The sequence below is a fragment of the Xenia sp. Carnegie-2017 genome, unplaced genomic scaffold, assembly GCF_021976095.1.
Source record: "Xenia sp. Carnegie-2017 unplaced genomic scaffold, XeniaSp_v1 HiC_scaffold_14, whole genome shotgun sequence".
In the NCBI taxonomy this organism is placed as follows: Eukaryota; Metazoa; Cnidaria; class Anthozoa; order Malacalcyonacea; family Xeniidae; genus Xenia; species Xenia sp. Carnegie-2017.
Window position 1 is genome coordinate 10,837,979 of NW_025813447.1, and position 12,998 is coordinate 10,850,976.

At 33.8% G+C, this 12,998-nt stretch overlaps 3 protein-coding genes across 7 annotated transcripts; 2 read left to right on the forward strand and 1 right to left on the reverse strand.

Moving 5' to 3' along the window:
* Positions 1 to 63: 63 nt before the first annotated feature.
* On the reverse strand, positions 64 to 2,078 carry LOC124434058 (protein bud22-like). The gene is made up of 9 exons (XM_046983919.1): positions 1,954 to 2,078; positions 1,730 to 1,815; positions 1,538 to 1,610; positions 1,363 to 1,425; positions 1,195 to 1,285; positions 719 to 1,122; positions 547 to 593; positions 363 to 478; positions 64 to 294 (listed from the first exon to the last, which is right to left on the reverse strand). The coding sequence occupies exons 1-9, from the start codon at positions 1,978 to 1,980 to the stop codon at positions 155 to 157; spliced, it is 1,047 nt and encodes a 348-aa protein (XP_046839875.1). The 5' UTR covers positions 1,981 to 2,078; the 3' UTR covers positions 64 to 154.
* Positions 1,028 to 4,117, forward strand: LOC124434059 (ankyrin repeat family A protein 2-like). Of its 3 annotated transcripts, none has more exons than XM_046983922.1 (8): positions 1,028 to 1,113; positions 2,449 to 2,525; positions 2,616 to 2,670; positions 2,761 to 2,826; positions 2,893 to 2,960; positions 3,247 to 3,402; positions 3,482 to 3,629; positions 3,716 to 4,117. In XM_046983922.1, exons 2-8 carry the CDS (start codon positions 2,511 to 2,513, stop codon positions 3,763 to 3,765), a joined length of 558 nt encoding a protein of 185 aa, XP_046839878.1. In that variant the 5' UTR covers positions 1,028 to 1,113; positions 2,449 to 2,510; the 3' UTR covers positions 3,766 to 4,117. The 3 variants fall into 3 exon arrangements, with proteins under 3 accessions (XP_046839878.1, XP_046839876.1, XP_046839877.1); XM_046983920.1 differs by lacking the exon at positions 1,028 to 1,113 and adding an exon at positions 2,160 to 2,303; XM_046983921.1 differs by lacking the exons at positions 1,028 to 1,113; positions 2,449 to 2,525 and adding an exon at positions 2,170 to 2,303.
* Positions 4,106 to 12,797, forward strand: LOC124434057 (CAP-Gly domain-containing linker protein 1-like). 3 transcript variants are annotated; one of them, XM_046983916.1, is made up of 24 exons: positions 4,106 to 5,004; positions 5,290 to 5,515; positions 5,580 to 5,660; positions 5,767 to 5,856; positions 5,923 to 5,949; positions 6,239 to 6,342; positions 6,462 to 6,522; positions 6,767 to 6,980; positions 7,197 to 7,375; positions 7,513 to 7,725; positions 7,791 to 8,072; positions 8,153 to 8,305; positions 8,427 to 8,588; positions 8,675 to 8,803; positions 8,949 to 9,037; positions 9,107 to 9,239; positions 9,512 to 9,585; positions 9,770 to 9,945; positions 10,158 to 10,246; positions 10,441 to 10,476; positions 10,648 to 10,733; positions 11,698 to 11,882; positions 12,176 to 12,213; positions 12,322 to 12,797. In XM_046983916.1, the coding sequence occupies exons 1-24, from the start codon at positions 4,106 to 4,108 to the stop codon at positions 12,328 to 12,330; spliced, it is 3,735 nt and encodes a 1,244-aa protein (XP_046839872.1). In that variant the 3' UTR covers positions 12,331 to 12,797. The 3 variants fall into 3 exon arrangements, with proteins under 3 accessions (XP_046839872.1, XP_046839873.1, XP_046839874.1); XM_046983917.1 differs by having other exon boundaries at positions 11,698 to 11,876; XM_046983918.1 differs by having other exon boundaries at positions 11,698 to 11,816.
* The last annotated feature ends 201 nt before the right edge of the window (positions 12,798 to 12,998 follow it).

A 12,998-nucleotide genomic window follows, 5' to 3' on the forward strand; every position in this document is an offset into this window, starting at 1 on the left:
GTAGTTTTGGTAGTTTGGGTAAATAACATTTTAACAAAAATATCATTAAATATGACATTTAGGTTTTTCATCTAATGCAATAAATATTTAATTATTAAATTGTACTATTTACAATGAAAATCCCACTCTTTAGAATGTAAGACGTTTTAACTGTTTAATCGCTATCATCAAAAGTGATTTTCTGTCCTTGAAACTTTACTTCGCTGATATTATGTTGTAGTTTGCGTCGTTTGCTAGCTTCCCATGAAGGATGGTTAGTTGATAAGTCATTCTTGACCTCTTTTCTCTTTACAGCTGAAAAATTGAATTTTGTAGTGATCATCTACTATCTATGGCTTTTTATAACATGGAAATAAGTCTACCAGTGAATTTTTGCCTTGGTTTTTCATTCTCTTTCTTCGAATTTGGTTCAATCCTTGTTTTCTTTGTAAATTTCTTAACATGTTTAGCTTTTGAGCCATATTGTTGCCTCCATAGTCTAAGAAATAATGTTCACCAATTTAAGAATTTGAGAATCATAATGTTTTATCTTAGAACCTGGTTTACTTTTGTCTTGCTCGTTGCCCCATTCTGTTGGTGGATACTCTGGCTTGCTAAACATGAATGAAATTATTCAGATAAAAAAGAACTAAACAAACAAAAATAATTTGTGACATCTACATAGCAAAAACAGTCGAAACAATGATTCTAGTAGTTGTTTTTTCAATATTACAAGCACCTTTTTCTTAACATTGAACTTGTTTTTTTTGCTCTGATCCATGAATCTATTTTGTTGCTGAACTTTTTTATTTTCATTCCCCTTAGCTGAAGAAAGATTGTGGACAAAAAATGAGGTATGCATGGATTGAACCTTTGATTGACCAATATTCTCATCTATGATGCTCATATCAATATCTGATAGGTTGCTTTGATTGTCGGAACACCTCAACTTGGAATCTGATTGGTTGACGTGATCATTAGAAAAGTTTTTATCATTCAACTCATTGATAACACCTTGGTAATGACAGGAAATATTCTTGTGACAGTTACTCTCGCTGTCTTCAAAGATTTCAGGGGAAGCTTTATCTAAATTGTCTTGCAATCTTTTTGTTGAAGAAACATCTTTAAATTGAGGTATTAATGCTACAAAAATACGAAAAAACTTGATGAAAAATGTATGATAGGTGAAGTGGAATAATTTGAGTTGTTTCAAACCAGGCATGCTGCTTGAATTCAAATAATCCTGAATAGGGTTTGAGGAGATTAACTTCCAAAGTGCTTGTTCTTCTAAATTATAAGTGGAAAGCTGAAAATAACCAATAGTTGGAAATACTTATTAGTTTGAACATTTGCAGAAAATGTTTCAAAAAATGGAAGGTCCACCTCACTTTGATCCAGTGACATCCTACTTGTGATGATTTCTGACACTTTTTCACTGTTAATGTCCTGTTGTTTGATGGAGCACAAGCATGTGTCACCAAAGCAATTAAAATTTCTGTTGCATGCAATAAATACAAAAGACTGAAAATAGTATGAAAATGTTAAAAAGTTCCACTACTTTAATTCTCTCCATCTCCTCCTCCAGTCTTGTGATTTTTCTCCGGTTTTTTGCCCGCTGTTGTTCTGTACCCCTAGAAATTAATTCTTGTTAGCACTGCAGCTGGTCTTCTTATAACTACCTTTAACTTTAAATGCTATCAACGATTGGAGAGATAAAGAAAAAATACATCTAGGAATATTGCCAACCTACCGTTTATTTTTTAACATTTTCATCCTCCTTGTCAACCGTTGTATCGTAAAAAGTTTGGCGCGCTTAATAACTTTCTGTAGCTTTATCTGAAATACCATTTTTTCAATGAAATGATACACTTAAAGAAAGTTCGTACGATTTTATTTTTGAGAATATATAATAATTCTCCTTTCTAAAGTGCAACTTCTAAATTTGCGTAAAAATTTAAATAGGGAAATCAGTACCTGGTCATAGTCATTTTTATTATACATTTTCACGATTGAATATTATTCATACTGTAACAGCCACTGGTATGGTAACAAAATATGGTAATAACAACTGTTACAAATTGTATAGTAATATTTGGAGCTAGAGGCCGTGTATATAGCCTGCATCACTTTCTCCAAGCCTGCAAATCAGCCTGAATTTAAGGAAGGAACGACAGATAATTTGCTATGCAGATGCCTTTTTTGTAAAATGAACACAGAAAAAATGATAGATTTTCTCAATGTGAGCTATAATTGCAATCAGCAAAATGATTTTGTCGCCGATCAAGAAGTTGCTGCTGTACTTGGAGATCACTCAAAAATTTGGGGTTTGTACCTACGTCTGTTGTTATATTTGTTAATTGTGCTCCGCGATAAAATCAGCAGGACGCGTTTGTTTATATGTATATGAACACGTGTGTTTATTGTATTAAAGAAGGACATGTGTGAATAATGTGTTTCTTTGTTCGTTAGATGTGCCAGTGTATCAGAGAGCTCGCTCGTCAACTAGAAAGAGTAGGAGTTTTAAACCTAGTATGAATGCTGTAAAGGTTAGCGAAGACTTAATTTATTTAGCTAGATGTGCAGTTATCTGCTTTCTGTCTGCCATCAATCAAGATCTTTTCGAAACTTTCGTTTAGACGGCGAATAGTGAAAGTGTTACTCCTGGCCCTGAAGTCAGCAATAATGCGCAACGTGAGTTTGTTTTAGCACTCTGACTGATAATTTGTATGTTCAATAATTTTTTTCTTTATTTTCAATACATGCCACATTAATTCACTACAGATCCATCATTGCATTGTCTTGCTGCTCAAGGAAAATTGGCAAAAGTTAAGGAAGAAATGCAAAAAGGTAGTCGTTAATCATAAAATCCATCCATTCTTGCTGTCTTGTTAAAATTGTTAATTTCATCGTCAGGAGTTGATCTAAATGCACCTGATCAAGAAGGTCTGACTCCACTCATGTGGGCTGCTGCACATAGACAGGTAACTCAAGGAATGTAATTCCGTATATAAAAGACATACTTTTCTCCCACAAGTACAGAATTTTCTCCATTGCAAATATTTTTTCTGGAGTTTAAACCACAGTTTTCGCCATTATAAAATACCTTGTTTGCATGTTGAAAATATCAAAATACATTGCCAAGGTTTGGGAAAAATTAGGAAACTATGGGCAATGTTTTGTCACGTCTTTTGTATATTATAGTTTAAACAAAATAAGTTTGTTTATTGTGTGAGTTGCTTATTGTGTTTATTATGTTTTATCACACAGAAATCTGTGATCAAACTTTTGCTTGAACACAAAGCAGATCCAAATATTGAAGGACTTGGAGGAGAAACACCATTGCTATTTGCAGCAAGTCAGGGACAAAGTAACATTGTTGATCAATTGTTAAATCATGGGGCAAATATTAATCACACTGACTTGGTACTCTAAATATTTATTTCTACATATTTTTTCCATTTTAATTTTCTAAGGTTTCTAACCAATTTGTGAATTTTTCCAGGAAGGAGGAACAGCTTTAATGTATGCTGTATTAGGTGGTTTCACTGAACTTGTGAGGAAACTTTTGGAATATGGTGCTGATATGACAATAAAGAATGAAAACAACGAGACATTTTACAATCTAGCAACAACAGTTGGTAATCAAGCAGGTTGTTTTGCCATATTGCTGCATTTATCTTGTAATCTTGCATGTCTGTAAAATCTCATATTGTTGTGTTTTTTTTTATTATTTTAGTGATAAATGTTATCGAAGACTATATCAAAAACATATTGGAGAATTCTTAACTAAAGATGGAGCACTATTGATTAATCATTTTGAGGCATTCTAACAACATCCATTCAAGCTAAGAAGTATCGGATGCCCTCTACTCTAGTTGTCACCGCCGGAGGGACGCCATGACGTCATTCAATTAAAAATTCTCCCTGGGCCTCGGGTTTATGCACGAATTATGTGCCCGGAACGTTTGTTATCTAGACGATTCCCCGCTATGCATAAATTATTAGGTAAATGTCGTATTGTGTCAAATATATGTAGAACTTGAGAATGATGATGACGACCGATAGTCGAATATATGTAAACTTATTAATAAAATATTTGAAGAAAAAGACTAAATAAAACACCACAATGAGTAATCTACCAGTTAGTTCACGTCTTAAGGCACCTGCTAGTAGAATTTCTAAAGCACCAGCGCCAAAATCTGACAGCATTGTTGCCCCAAGATCAAGCGGTTTAAAGCCTCCTTCGTCGACAGATATTTCATCGAAAAGTGGTTTAAAACAGCCTGTTTTGAAACGTTCGAATGGCCCACAGGAAACTCCTAAAACCGAAAAAAGAAGTGCGTTGCCTTCTAGTACAAATGCAATTTTAACTCCACGAACTGTTAAGCAAAACGGATCACTTGGTAAATCGAAGTTAGGTCTTGTTGCCCCTAAATCTAATTTCGGTGACGGTGCTGCACTGAGGCGAGATTCGTCCAAAGAAGTCCATTCTACAAGTCTAAGACGTGAATTATCTAGTTCTCAAAGCTCTCTTGTTAAAGAACAAATACCTCCCGTCTTAACTCGAGAGAAAACTCAAGAATCTCTAAAAGATGAGGCGACAGGGATTCTGTTTAAAGTTGGCGATCGTGTTCTTGTAGCAGGCACCAAATCTGGAGTTATTGAGTATTTAGGCGGAACAAAATTTGCCAAAGGTCTTTGGGCTGGCGTGAAATTAGATGAAGCTGAAGGGAAAAATGATGGCTCTGTTGCTGGTGTTAGATATTTTGACTGCCAGCCATTGCATGGTGTATTCTCTAAACCAAACAGACTTCATAAAATAAACATTGTTTCTAAAAACTCCACGTCCGATGTCAATACAATTTTAAGCGAGTCTTTGAAAATTGGAGACGAAGTTTTAGTAGGCGGTAGTAAATTGGGGATTTTAAGATATCTTGGACCTACTGAATTTGCTAAAGGTGAATGGGCAGGTGTTGAATTGAAAGAACCATTAGGAAAGAATGACGGGGCTGTAGCTGGAACAAGGTGGTGTTTTTAAGGCTTACGTTTTTGATAGTCTATTGTTTTTATAACCATGTACATGTATGTATTATATGACATGGCTTGAAGTCTGAAGAAGTTAATTGAAGCATGAATTATTTACTGTAGAAACATTAAACCACATGCATTGACATTATGTATGGATAGGTTGTATAGAAAATAATATGGTAAGGTAATGACAAATGAAGAATCAGCATTGAGAACAGACTTGGCATTTCTTAGAGCATTAACAAGAAGTGTTTTAACCTAATGACCCTTGATTTCATTTAGGTATTTCACTTGTGAGATGTTGTATGGTCTGTTTGCACCATCTTCTAAAGTTACGAAGTCTAAGAAGAAAGTGTTTAATGCAAAACTGTCAAATTCACCCATACCATCACTGGATGTTGCTGCCAAGATGGTCTTCAGTAAAACGTCTTCAATAGACTCTGATGTTGCATCTGAGACACTGCCTCATCTTCCATCTCCTGGTGAAAAACATATTGCTGAGGATGATGTAAGTCAACACTAGTAGAAAATGATTCAACTAGATTTTCTGAAATAATATCTGTGTTTTTAAGGACCTTTCAAAATCCAATGAATCACATCATATTGGCCTAAAGAAGACAACATCAAACACACAACAAGTTGTTGCACTGCAGGTAAAGTTCAGTTTTATGTTGGATAGAGTCACGGCAGCATATTTTAATTTGAATATTTACAAAATCTAAAGCTGCCTTCCTTTGTGTTTTTTTGTTTGCATCTCAGAGTGCCCTTGAAGAGCGAGAACGGGAAATCCATAAAATGTTAGTGGAGCGAGAAAATGAGAAGGTTAACGATGTCACATTGAATGGAAAGGTAAATTGAAAAGATAGGGTCTATTAATTTGAAGAAAACCTTAAATCAACTTTCGGTGTTTTTTAGAGCAGCAAAAACTCCATCAATGAGCAGGTATGATCAGATCCGACTTTTAGAATAACTATTAATCTGAATATCTTGTTTTTTTTAATGAGAAGAGCTACATGCCTTTTGTGGAAATCAACTTTAGTAAATTAGGCTAAATTGTTAAAATACCTAAAAGATATTCATTTGTTTGTTCATTCATTCATTTATTCATTCATTCATTCATTCATTCATTCATTAATTCATTCATTAATCATTCTTTCATTAATCATTTTTTCATTTGTTCAAGGAGGTGATTCTGGTTTGTAAATGTTAAATTATCTCTCCTCTTATCAAGCTTTTGAAAGATAAAGATGACATTATTAATGCCCTCAAATCAAATCTCCAAACAGCAAAATCTGAAAACTCTATAATTCAAGCAAAACTTGATGAAGAAAAGAAGTAATTTTATCTCATATAATATACATTCATGACTGTTGATTTCTCTATGTATTTTCTTGCTAGATTGTAAATCTTACAGTGCAGAAACATGTTATGTTCTACTGATGGTTTTATTTTAGGAAATATGAAGAATTGCAATTTATGCTGGAAGAAGAAAAAATCACAGATGATGAACTTAAGGTGGCTAAATGACTTAGTTTTTCTGTTTATATTACCCATTCACAACCATCCCTTTTTTTAAACATCTTTAAATCTTTATGCGTCAAGTTGCACATGAAGTAGATAGAGTTATGAACTCAGTTTTTAATGGTGAAAAGCTTTGCTAACAAACAAATTTGTTTGCATTTATTAAATCATTTCATTCAATTCTTGTGGTCTTTTTTGTATCTCATATTCTTGGCTTGAACATTCTCATATGAAACAGGATCATGTGAAACAGGACGAAACCACCATCAAAGAACTATCATCACAATATGAAGAAAAGAATCTGAAAATCACAGAATTACAAAATGAACTGCTCGAAGCTCGTTTGGATAAGCAGGCCAACGAAGCGAAGTTGAAGGAACTTAGAGTAGAGCTGGATGAATCACGGAATGATTTTGAAAATTTAAAACGGAGTGTTGACACAACAAATAAAGGTTAGCAAAGTTTTGATGAATTAAAAGATGATCAGGCCGTCGCTACAATGTTAAATGGTGACTTTGTGTGTTTGTGGGGGGGGGGTGTACTTATATTGGTAATTTACGTAGTTGTACGTAAATGCATCAATAAAAAATCTGTCATGACAGTTGTAGCAAAAAAGTGTAAATTCAAATTATTTCAAATTTTATTGATTTCATTCTGAATTTCTGCAGATAGTGACCATAAACTGGAGATGTCATTGGAAAATATGAAAAAAGAATTACATGAAAGTAAGCAGTTATTGATCAAGAAAGATCACGAATCATCTGAACTACAGAAAATGTTGAATGATCAACGAGAATACATGGAGAAGGAGAGAGTGAATTTGAACGATAGGTTATCAACCGTCGAGGTAAGACGCACTTATTTTAAGGTGATGGCGATTTTCTGGTTTAATGTAACTTCGGTTGTATCGATGATGGTGGAAAAACTGTCATGGAAAATTGACCACTTAATATTGACAACTTATGTTAGTGCTTTGTTTGGCAGAATGAAAAGACCGCAGCTAAAGGAGACGTTTTGAGGATGAAGCAAGAGAACGAATCGTTGAATGAAGAACTAAGACAATATAAACATACGAACATAGAAATAGAAACCAACCTAAAGATAAGAGAGGAGAAATTGCAAACTTTAGAAAGAAAATATAATGAACTATCTAGAGAAAATCTGGCTGCCATGAGCGAGAAAGATGAAAATAGCAAGGTATGTTATCTTTACCTCTTCTTGTTTGACATATCATTACAGCGAGAGTGTTGTGAAACCTTTAGATCACGTTGATGAATTTGAACGCGAGAATTACTGAACTGGAGGGAGAATTGATTGAGGCTAAGGCTAATGTGTCTCAACTGGAGAACAATATGGCTTTAGAGAGAGATATAGCAAAACAGAAGGAGAAGCAATTGGATGATCACCTCGTGAACGCCAAAAAACAACTCGAGGAGAGTATTGAAGATTCCAAAATTAAACAACAAGTCGCGAATGATATGGAAAATAAACTAAACATTCAATTAAATCGAGAAAAAGAAATCATAAAAGAAAAGGAGGAATTGGTGGGTTTTATTTTCTTTTTAATAATAGCAGAATTCAAAGTAGGGTATTTCATAAATTATTAGTGGTAATTATCTCTCAGGATCAGGCGTTCTGCCTTGAGAAAGAAGTTCTTCAGAGCGAAATAAACTCTCTCACTCTGACCATTAACGATCTTCGAGAAAAACAAAATATCTTAGCTGAAAATCATCGAATAGAAATTTCATCGCAGATCAGTAAAGCTGCATCGAAAGAGGTTAGTTTTTATGCATTATGTATTTATTTTTGTTTGACAACAGTTTGTTTTTAGCTGCCTGTGTATGGATCGTATTGCATTACGCGAATAGATTACGCAAGAACTATTTTTTACGATGTAGAAAGAGCTTCAAGTATTGATCAAAGAATGCGAACGTTTGAAAGATGAAACGGTTTCAGCAAAGGAAAACTTACATTTGGAATACAAAAATTTGGAGACAAAATGTCGCGAATTGACTCAAAAAAATGTAGAATTGGTTGCCGAAAGAAATGATGTTATCAAGGTTGATAAGGATTTTAATATTGCTGATTAATTACGGAGATAAGTTTACTTATGATGAACGTTATTGGGTTTTTTTCTTCATTAAAGTTGTGTGATGAACAGGATAAACAGCTTGATGCTTTGAAAACTGAGGAAGGTAAACTGACTTTAGAACGAGATTCGTTGCTTAAAGAAAAAGACGAACTATCGATTGAAGTTGCTTCCTTAGAATCCCAGGTAATTGGAACTTTTACTTTCATATGATCATCAGTTGTGTCAGTAACTTATACTCAAGGCATACATCGACAGTTATTTTCATGCCAAACAACATTTTCGTTTAATATGATATTGAAATTAATTTTTGTTTTCACATGTCATATAGATAGAAACAATAAATTCTGAATCCGGTCGACAAAAAAATGAACAGCAAGAAGCTATGGAATCGCGATTATCTTCGTTGAAATCACAGTTGTAAGGACGTTTTTTTTAACGAGATTTTGCCAAGATTAAGAGAACATTCATTTTTTCATTGTGTTATAGGGAGATTGCGAAGAAAGAAAATGTCGGGAATACTGATTTCATTAATAATTTGCAAAAAGAAAAAAAGACTTTAGAACATGTCATTGCTACCAAGACTAATGAAATTAATAAATTAAAAAACGAACAAATTCAGGTAAGTGAGGCAGTCAGTAGGACGAGAAAACTATGATGATGTTAACAGTATCGAAGCTAGACTGCAAGTTTTGGTCCTGCTGTGTTAATTTCACAACATAATCATCATTCATTTCTTTAGAAATTTATTTTTTTTACACTTAAATATTTGCATAGCAGGACCAAATTTGCAGGATGGCGGCACGATGAAGACAGCAAATAAAAGTTCTTCTTTCATAGTTGGTAGCTATTAATTGAAAACTTTGTATGACTTTATAACGATCTTCAATTCAGCTTCAAGAAAAATCTGAAGAGCTAGAGAGTCAAGTCAGCAATCTTTCAAAAAAAATGAGCGACGCTGCTGAGAAGTAAGTTAACTTTTCTATTTGAAAGATGCAGTTGAAACTTGTTCCTAAACCTACGCCTTTCGTATTTGACCTTTCTGGTCTTCACATCTCTACCGCTCCTTTTCATAGAACATATTCACTTTTAACCCACAACACCTGCCTACTTCTTGTTATTGAGCTTTCTTTTTCATTAATATTTGGATAGTGCATCCCTAAAGACAAAAGACTTGAACAGTGAAGTTTTGATACTTAAAGAGGATTTTGAAGAAGCGAAAAATGCATTGAAAGAGAAGGAAGATGAGATAAGAATTTATCAAGAACAAATCGAAAAGATGGGAAACGATGATTTTCCTAAATCACCGATGGATGGCGATATTCTTGGTGAGGTTTTGCCCTAAGTCTATTATGACATGTACTTCCTAATTTTTCTTCCCACACAAGTTAGAGTTACCTAAACTCTAGCTTTGTTTTCACTGCCGCAAACATTATCGGAAAGTGTGTTTTGGATTTTGAATTTTGTGCAGCAAAGATCTATTAGAAGGATTTATGAAGGGCAGACATTAGCGTTGCTATTTTCAATCATGTTCTTGTAGAGAATGCATCCGCTTTGATGTTGCGTTTACACGAAGCTGAATCTAAACTTGCTGTTGTTCAATCTGAGAAAGAGTCTGCAGAGGAACAGGTATAAATTATTTGAAATCCATTCCATTTTTGATTGTATCATGTTAGATCATATTCATAAATATATATAGATATCCACATTTTCCCTCATTATCCTGCCAATATACACTCGAACACGATCCATTCCATTCTTCATTGTGTCGTGTTTAATCATGTACGAAAATCAAAATATCCATCAAATTTTTGTTTGTTTAGGTTGAATTTTTAAATTCCATCATTGTGGATCTTAAGGTTTGTTTGAGATTTTTTCCTCGGATTACTTTGACATGTCCTCCTTATTGTGTTTTAGACATACGAAGGCTTTGCGTTTGATTGTAATGGGAGAAGGAGGGAAAATTTTACTTTCTTTGCGTTATGACTGATTTACCACGACAAGCATTAAACATCTGTTTATTGTTTTAGAATAAAAACCAGAAAGCCGAACAAACTATTGCATTATTGGAGGCTAGTGACGAACCAATTTTACTGCAAGGTCTGGAGTCTGATAGGTAATACACAAACTGACTGGATTGTGATTTGCGATTGGCTGCTGTCAAGTGTGATCATTGAGTTATAAGTTAGTAGAAGTGATGTCAATGGAAATGTTGTCAATAGAGATGTTGTCAATAGAGATGTCGTCAATAGAGATGTTTTCAATGGAAATGTTGTCAATGGAGATATTGTCAATAGAGATATTGTCAATAGAGATGTTGTCAATAGACATGTTGTCAATGGAGATGTTGTCAATGGAGATATTGTCAATAGGGATATTGTCAATAGAGATGTTGTCAATAGAGATGTTGTCAATAGAGATGTTGTCAATAGAGATATTGTCAATGGAGATGTTTTCAATAGAGATGTTGTCAATAGAGATGTTGTCAATAGAGATATTGTCAATGGAGATGTTGTCAATGGAGATGTTGTCAATAGAGATGTTGTCAATAGAGATATTGTCAATGGAGATGTTGTCAATAGAGATGTTGTCAATAGAGATGTTGTCAATAGAGATATTGTCAATGGAGATGTTGTCAATAGAGATGTTGTCTATAGAGATGTTGTCAATAGAGATGTTGTCAATAGAGATGTTGTCAATAGAGATATTGTCAATGGAGATGTTGTCAATAGAGACGTTGTCAATGGAGATGTTGTCAATAGAGATGTTGTCAATAGAGATGTTGTCAATGGAGATGTTGTCAATGGAGATGCTGTCAATAGAGATGTTGTCAATGGAGATGTTGTCAATAGAGATGTTGTCAATGGAGATGTTGTCAATGGAGATGTTGTCAATAGAGATGTTGTCAATGGAGATGTTGTCAATGGAGATGTTGTCAATAGAGATGTTGTCAATGGAGATGTTGTCAATGAGCAACATGGGATTATCTGTTAATATAGGTGCTCTTAACAGAGATATTTTTAGTGGAGATGAATGCATTGAGATTTCAGCATCTTTATAAATCATCATTTGTTTTTCAGCGACGACGACGACGACCACATTGGAAAACCCAAATACAGTTTGCGAAAGTTTTGCGATATTTGTGATGTGTTTGATCAACACGAAACAGATGAATGTCCTCTACAGGAGAGCGGTGAAGGTAACGAAGGATCAAAACATCATGGAGATAGAAATATGGAGAGACCTTATTGTGGGATATGTGAGGGTAACTTTAATTCTCTCGTGGTACTATTCGAAAAACATTAGTAGGTTAAATGTTGGAAAGATAGTTTGTTAAGTTGACGAATAGCTTTGCTATATAGAACTGAAATTGTTTATTGTTTGTTTTTTGTATTTAGTAGACTTCATACCTTTTATGTACGACTTAACGACGGACTCTCTTCATTTTATGTAGAATTAAAATGCAAACGTCACACACTATTGGTTTATTATGTAGCGTTATTGTGACGTCACATACATTATTGTAGCGAAATTTTTTTAAATGAATTTTTTTTTTAGTTTTTGATCATTGGACCGAGGACTGTAATGATGAACAGGTAAGGAACTTTTTTATTCGTTTTGTTCTTTTCACCCTTCGCACACCTTTAGCACCGTTTGCTTAAAGCTTGTCGTAAATCTTCTCGTTATGTTGTATTATTTTCTAGACATTTTAAATCAGTGACTAATTGAAGAACGCATAAGAACTGTGGGCGAAATTTTTTGTTGAAATTTTATTTTTATAAACAGTGCACATTGATAAGATGTACATAATTTACGAGAAACTTAGTTATGTTTAGTAAATGTAGCATATGAACCAAGCGTTACCATCGCGCATATAATTATAATGAAGATTTGCTACCTTACTATATATGATCACGCTCAAGGCTGTAAACTTACGATCTATTATACTAGAGGAAGCTAGTCTTGTACTTTATTCGTATTTATAGAGCAGGTCATTGATATTTTCTCTTGATTACATTGCATAAACAACAAAAGTAAGCAGATTTAATACAAAATGTGTTTGGTCTAATCTGTGCATAGTGCAAGAAACGTTGTATTCTAATTAATTTTTACTTTGCGTTAATGGACGTAAAAGCAGTAAATGTGATAGTTGAAATAAAATTTTTGTTTTATATCGTAATTTTTCATCTTTATAATGTAGCGCATTCAAGTAAAACTTTTTCAGAGATTTTGTTCTTACGAGAAATAATAAGACGTCTTTTTGTAAACTTTCCGTTGCTTGAATGTATTTTTTTTTATTTTGTATAAGCTTGCCACCATGCTGTCTTGGCGGCTCTAAAGTATGTGTTAATGTTGCAGAAAAATATTCATTAAAACTGCA

Excerpts from the sequence above, each read along its gene's own strand:
- LOC124434058 (XM_046983919.1), bottom strand. The coding sequence starts at position 1,980 with ATGTATAATAAAAATGACTATGACCAG. Across the intron at positions 1,286-1,362 it reads TGTCACTGGATCAAAGTGAG|CTTTCCACTTATAATTTAGA; the intron begins GTGGACCTTCCA and ends GGTTATTTTCAG. Across the intron at positions 295-362 it reads ACCAAGGCAAAAATTCACTG|CTGTAAAGAGAAAAGAGGTC; the intron begins GTAGACTTATTT and ends TCAATTTTTCAG.
- LOC124434059 (XM_046983920.1), top strand. The coding sequence starts at position 2,186 with ATGAACACAGAAAAAATGATAGATTTTCTCAATGTGAGCTATAATTGC. Across the intron at positions 2,671-2,760 it reads AGTCAGCAATAATGCGCAAC|ATCCATCATTGCATTGTCTT; the intron begins GTGAGTTTGTTT and ends AATTCACTACAG. Across the intron at positions 3,630-3,715 it reads AACAGTTGGTAATCAAGCAG|TGATAAATGTTATCGAAGAC; the intron begins GTTGTTTTGCCA and ends TTATTATTTTAG.
- LOC124434057 (XM_046983916.1), top strand. The coding sequence starts at position 4,106 with ATGAGTAATCTACCAGTTAGTTCACGTCTTAAGGCACCTGCTAGTAGA. Across the intron at positions 8,804-8,948 it reads TTGCTTCCTTAGAATCCCAG|ATAGAAACAATAAATTCTGA; the intron begins GTAATTGGAACT and ends CATGTCATATAG. Across the intron at positions 10,247-10,440 it reads AAGAGTCTGCAGAGGAACAG|GTTGAATTTTTAAATTCCAT; the intron begins GTATAAATTATT and ends TTGTTTGTTTAG.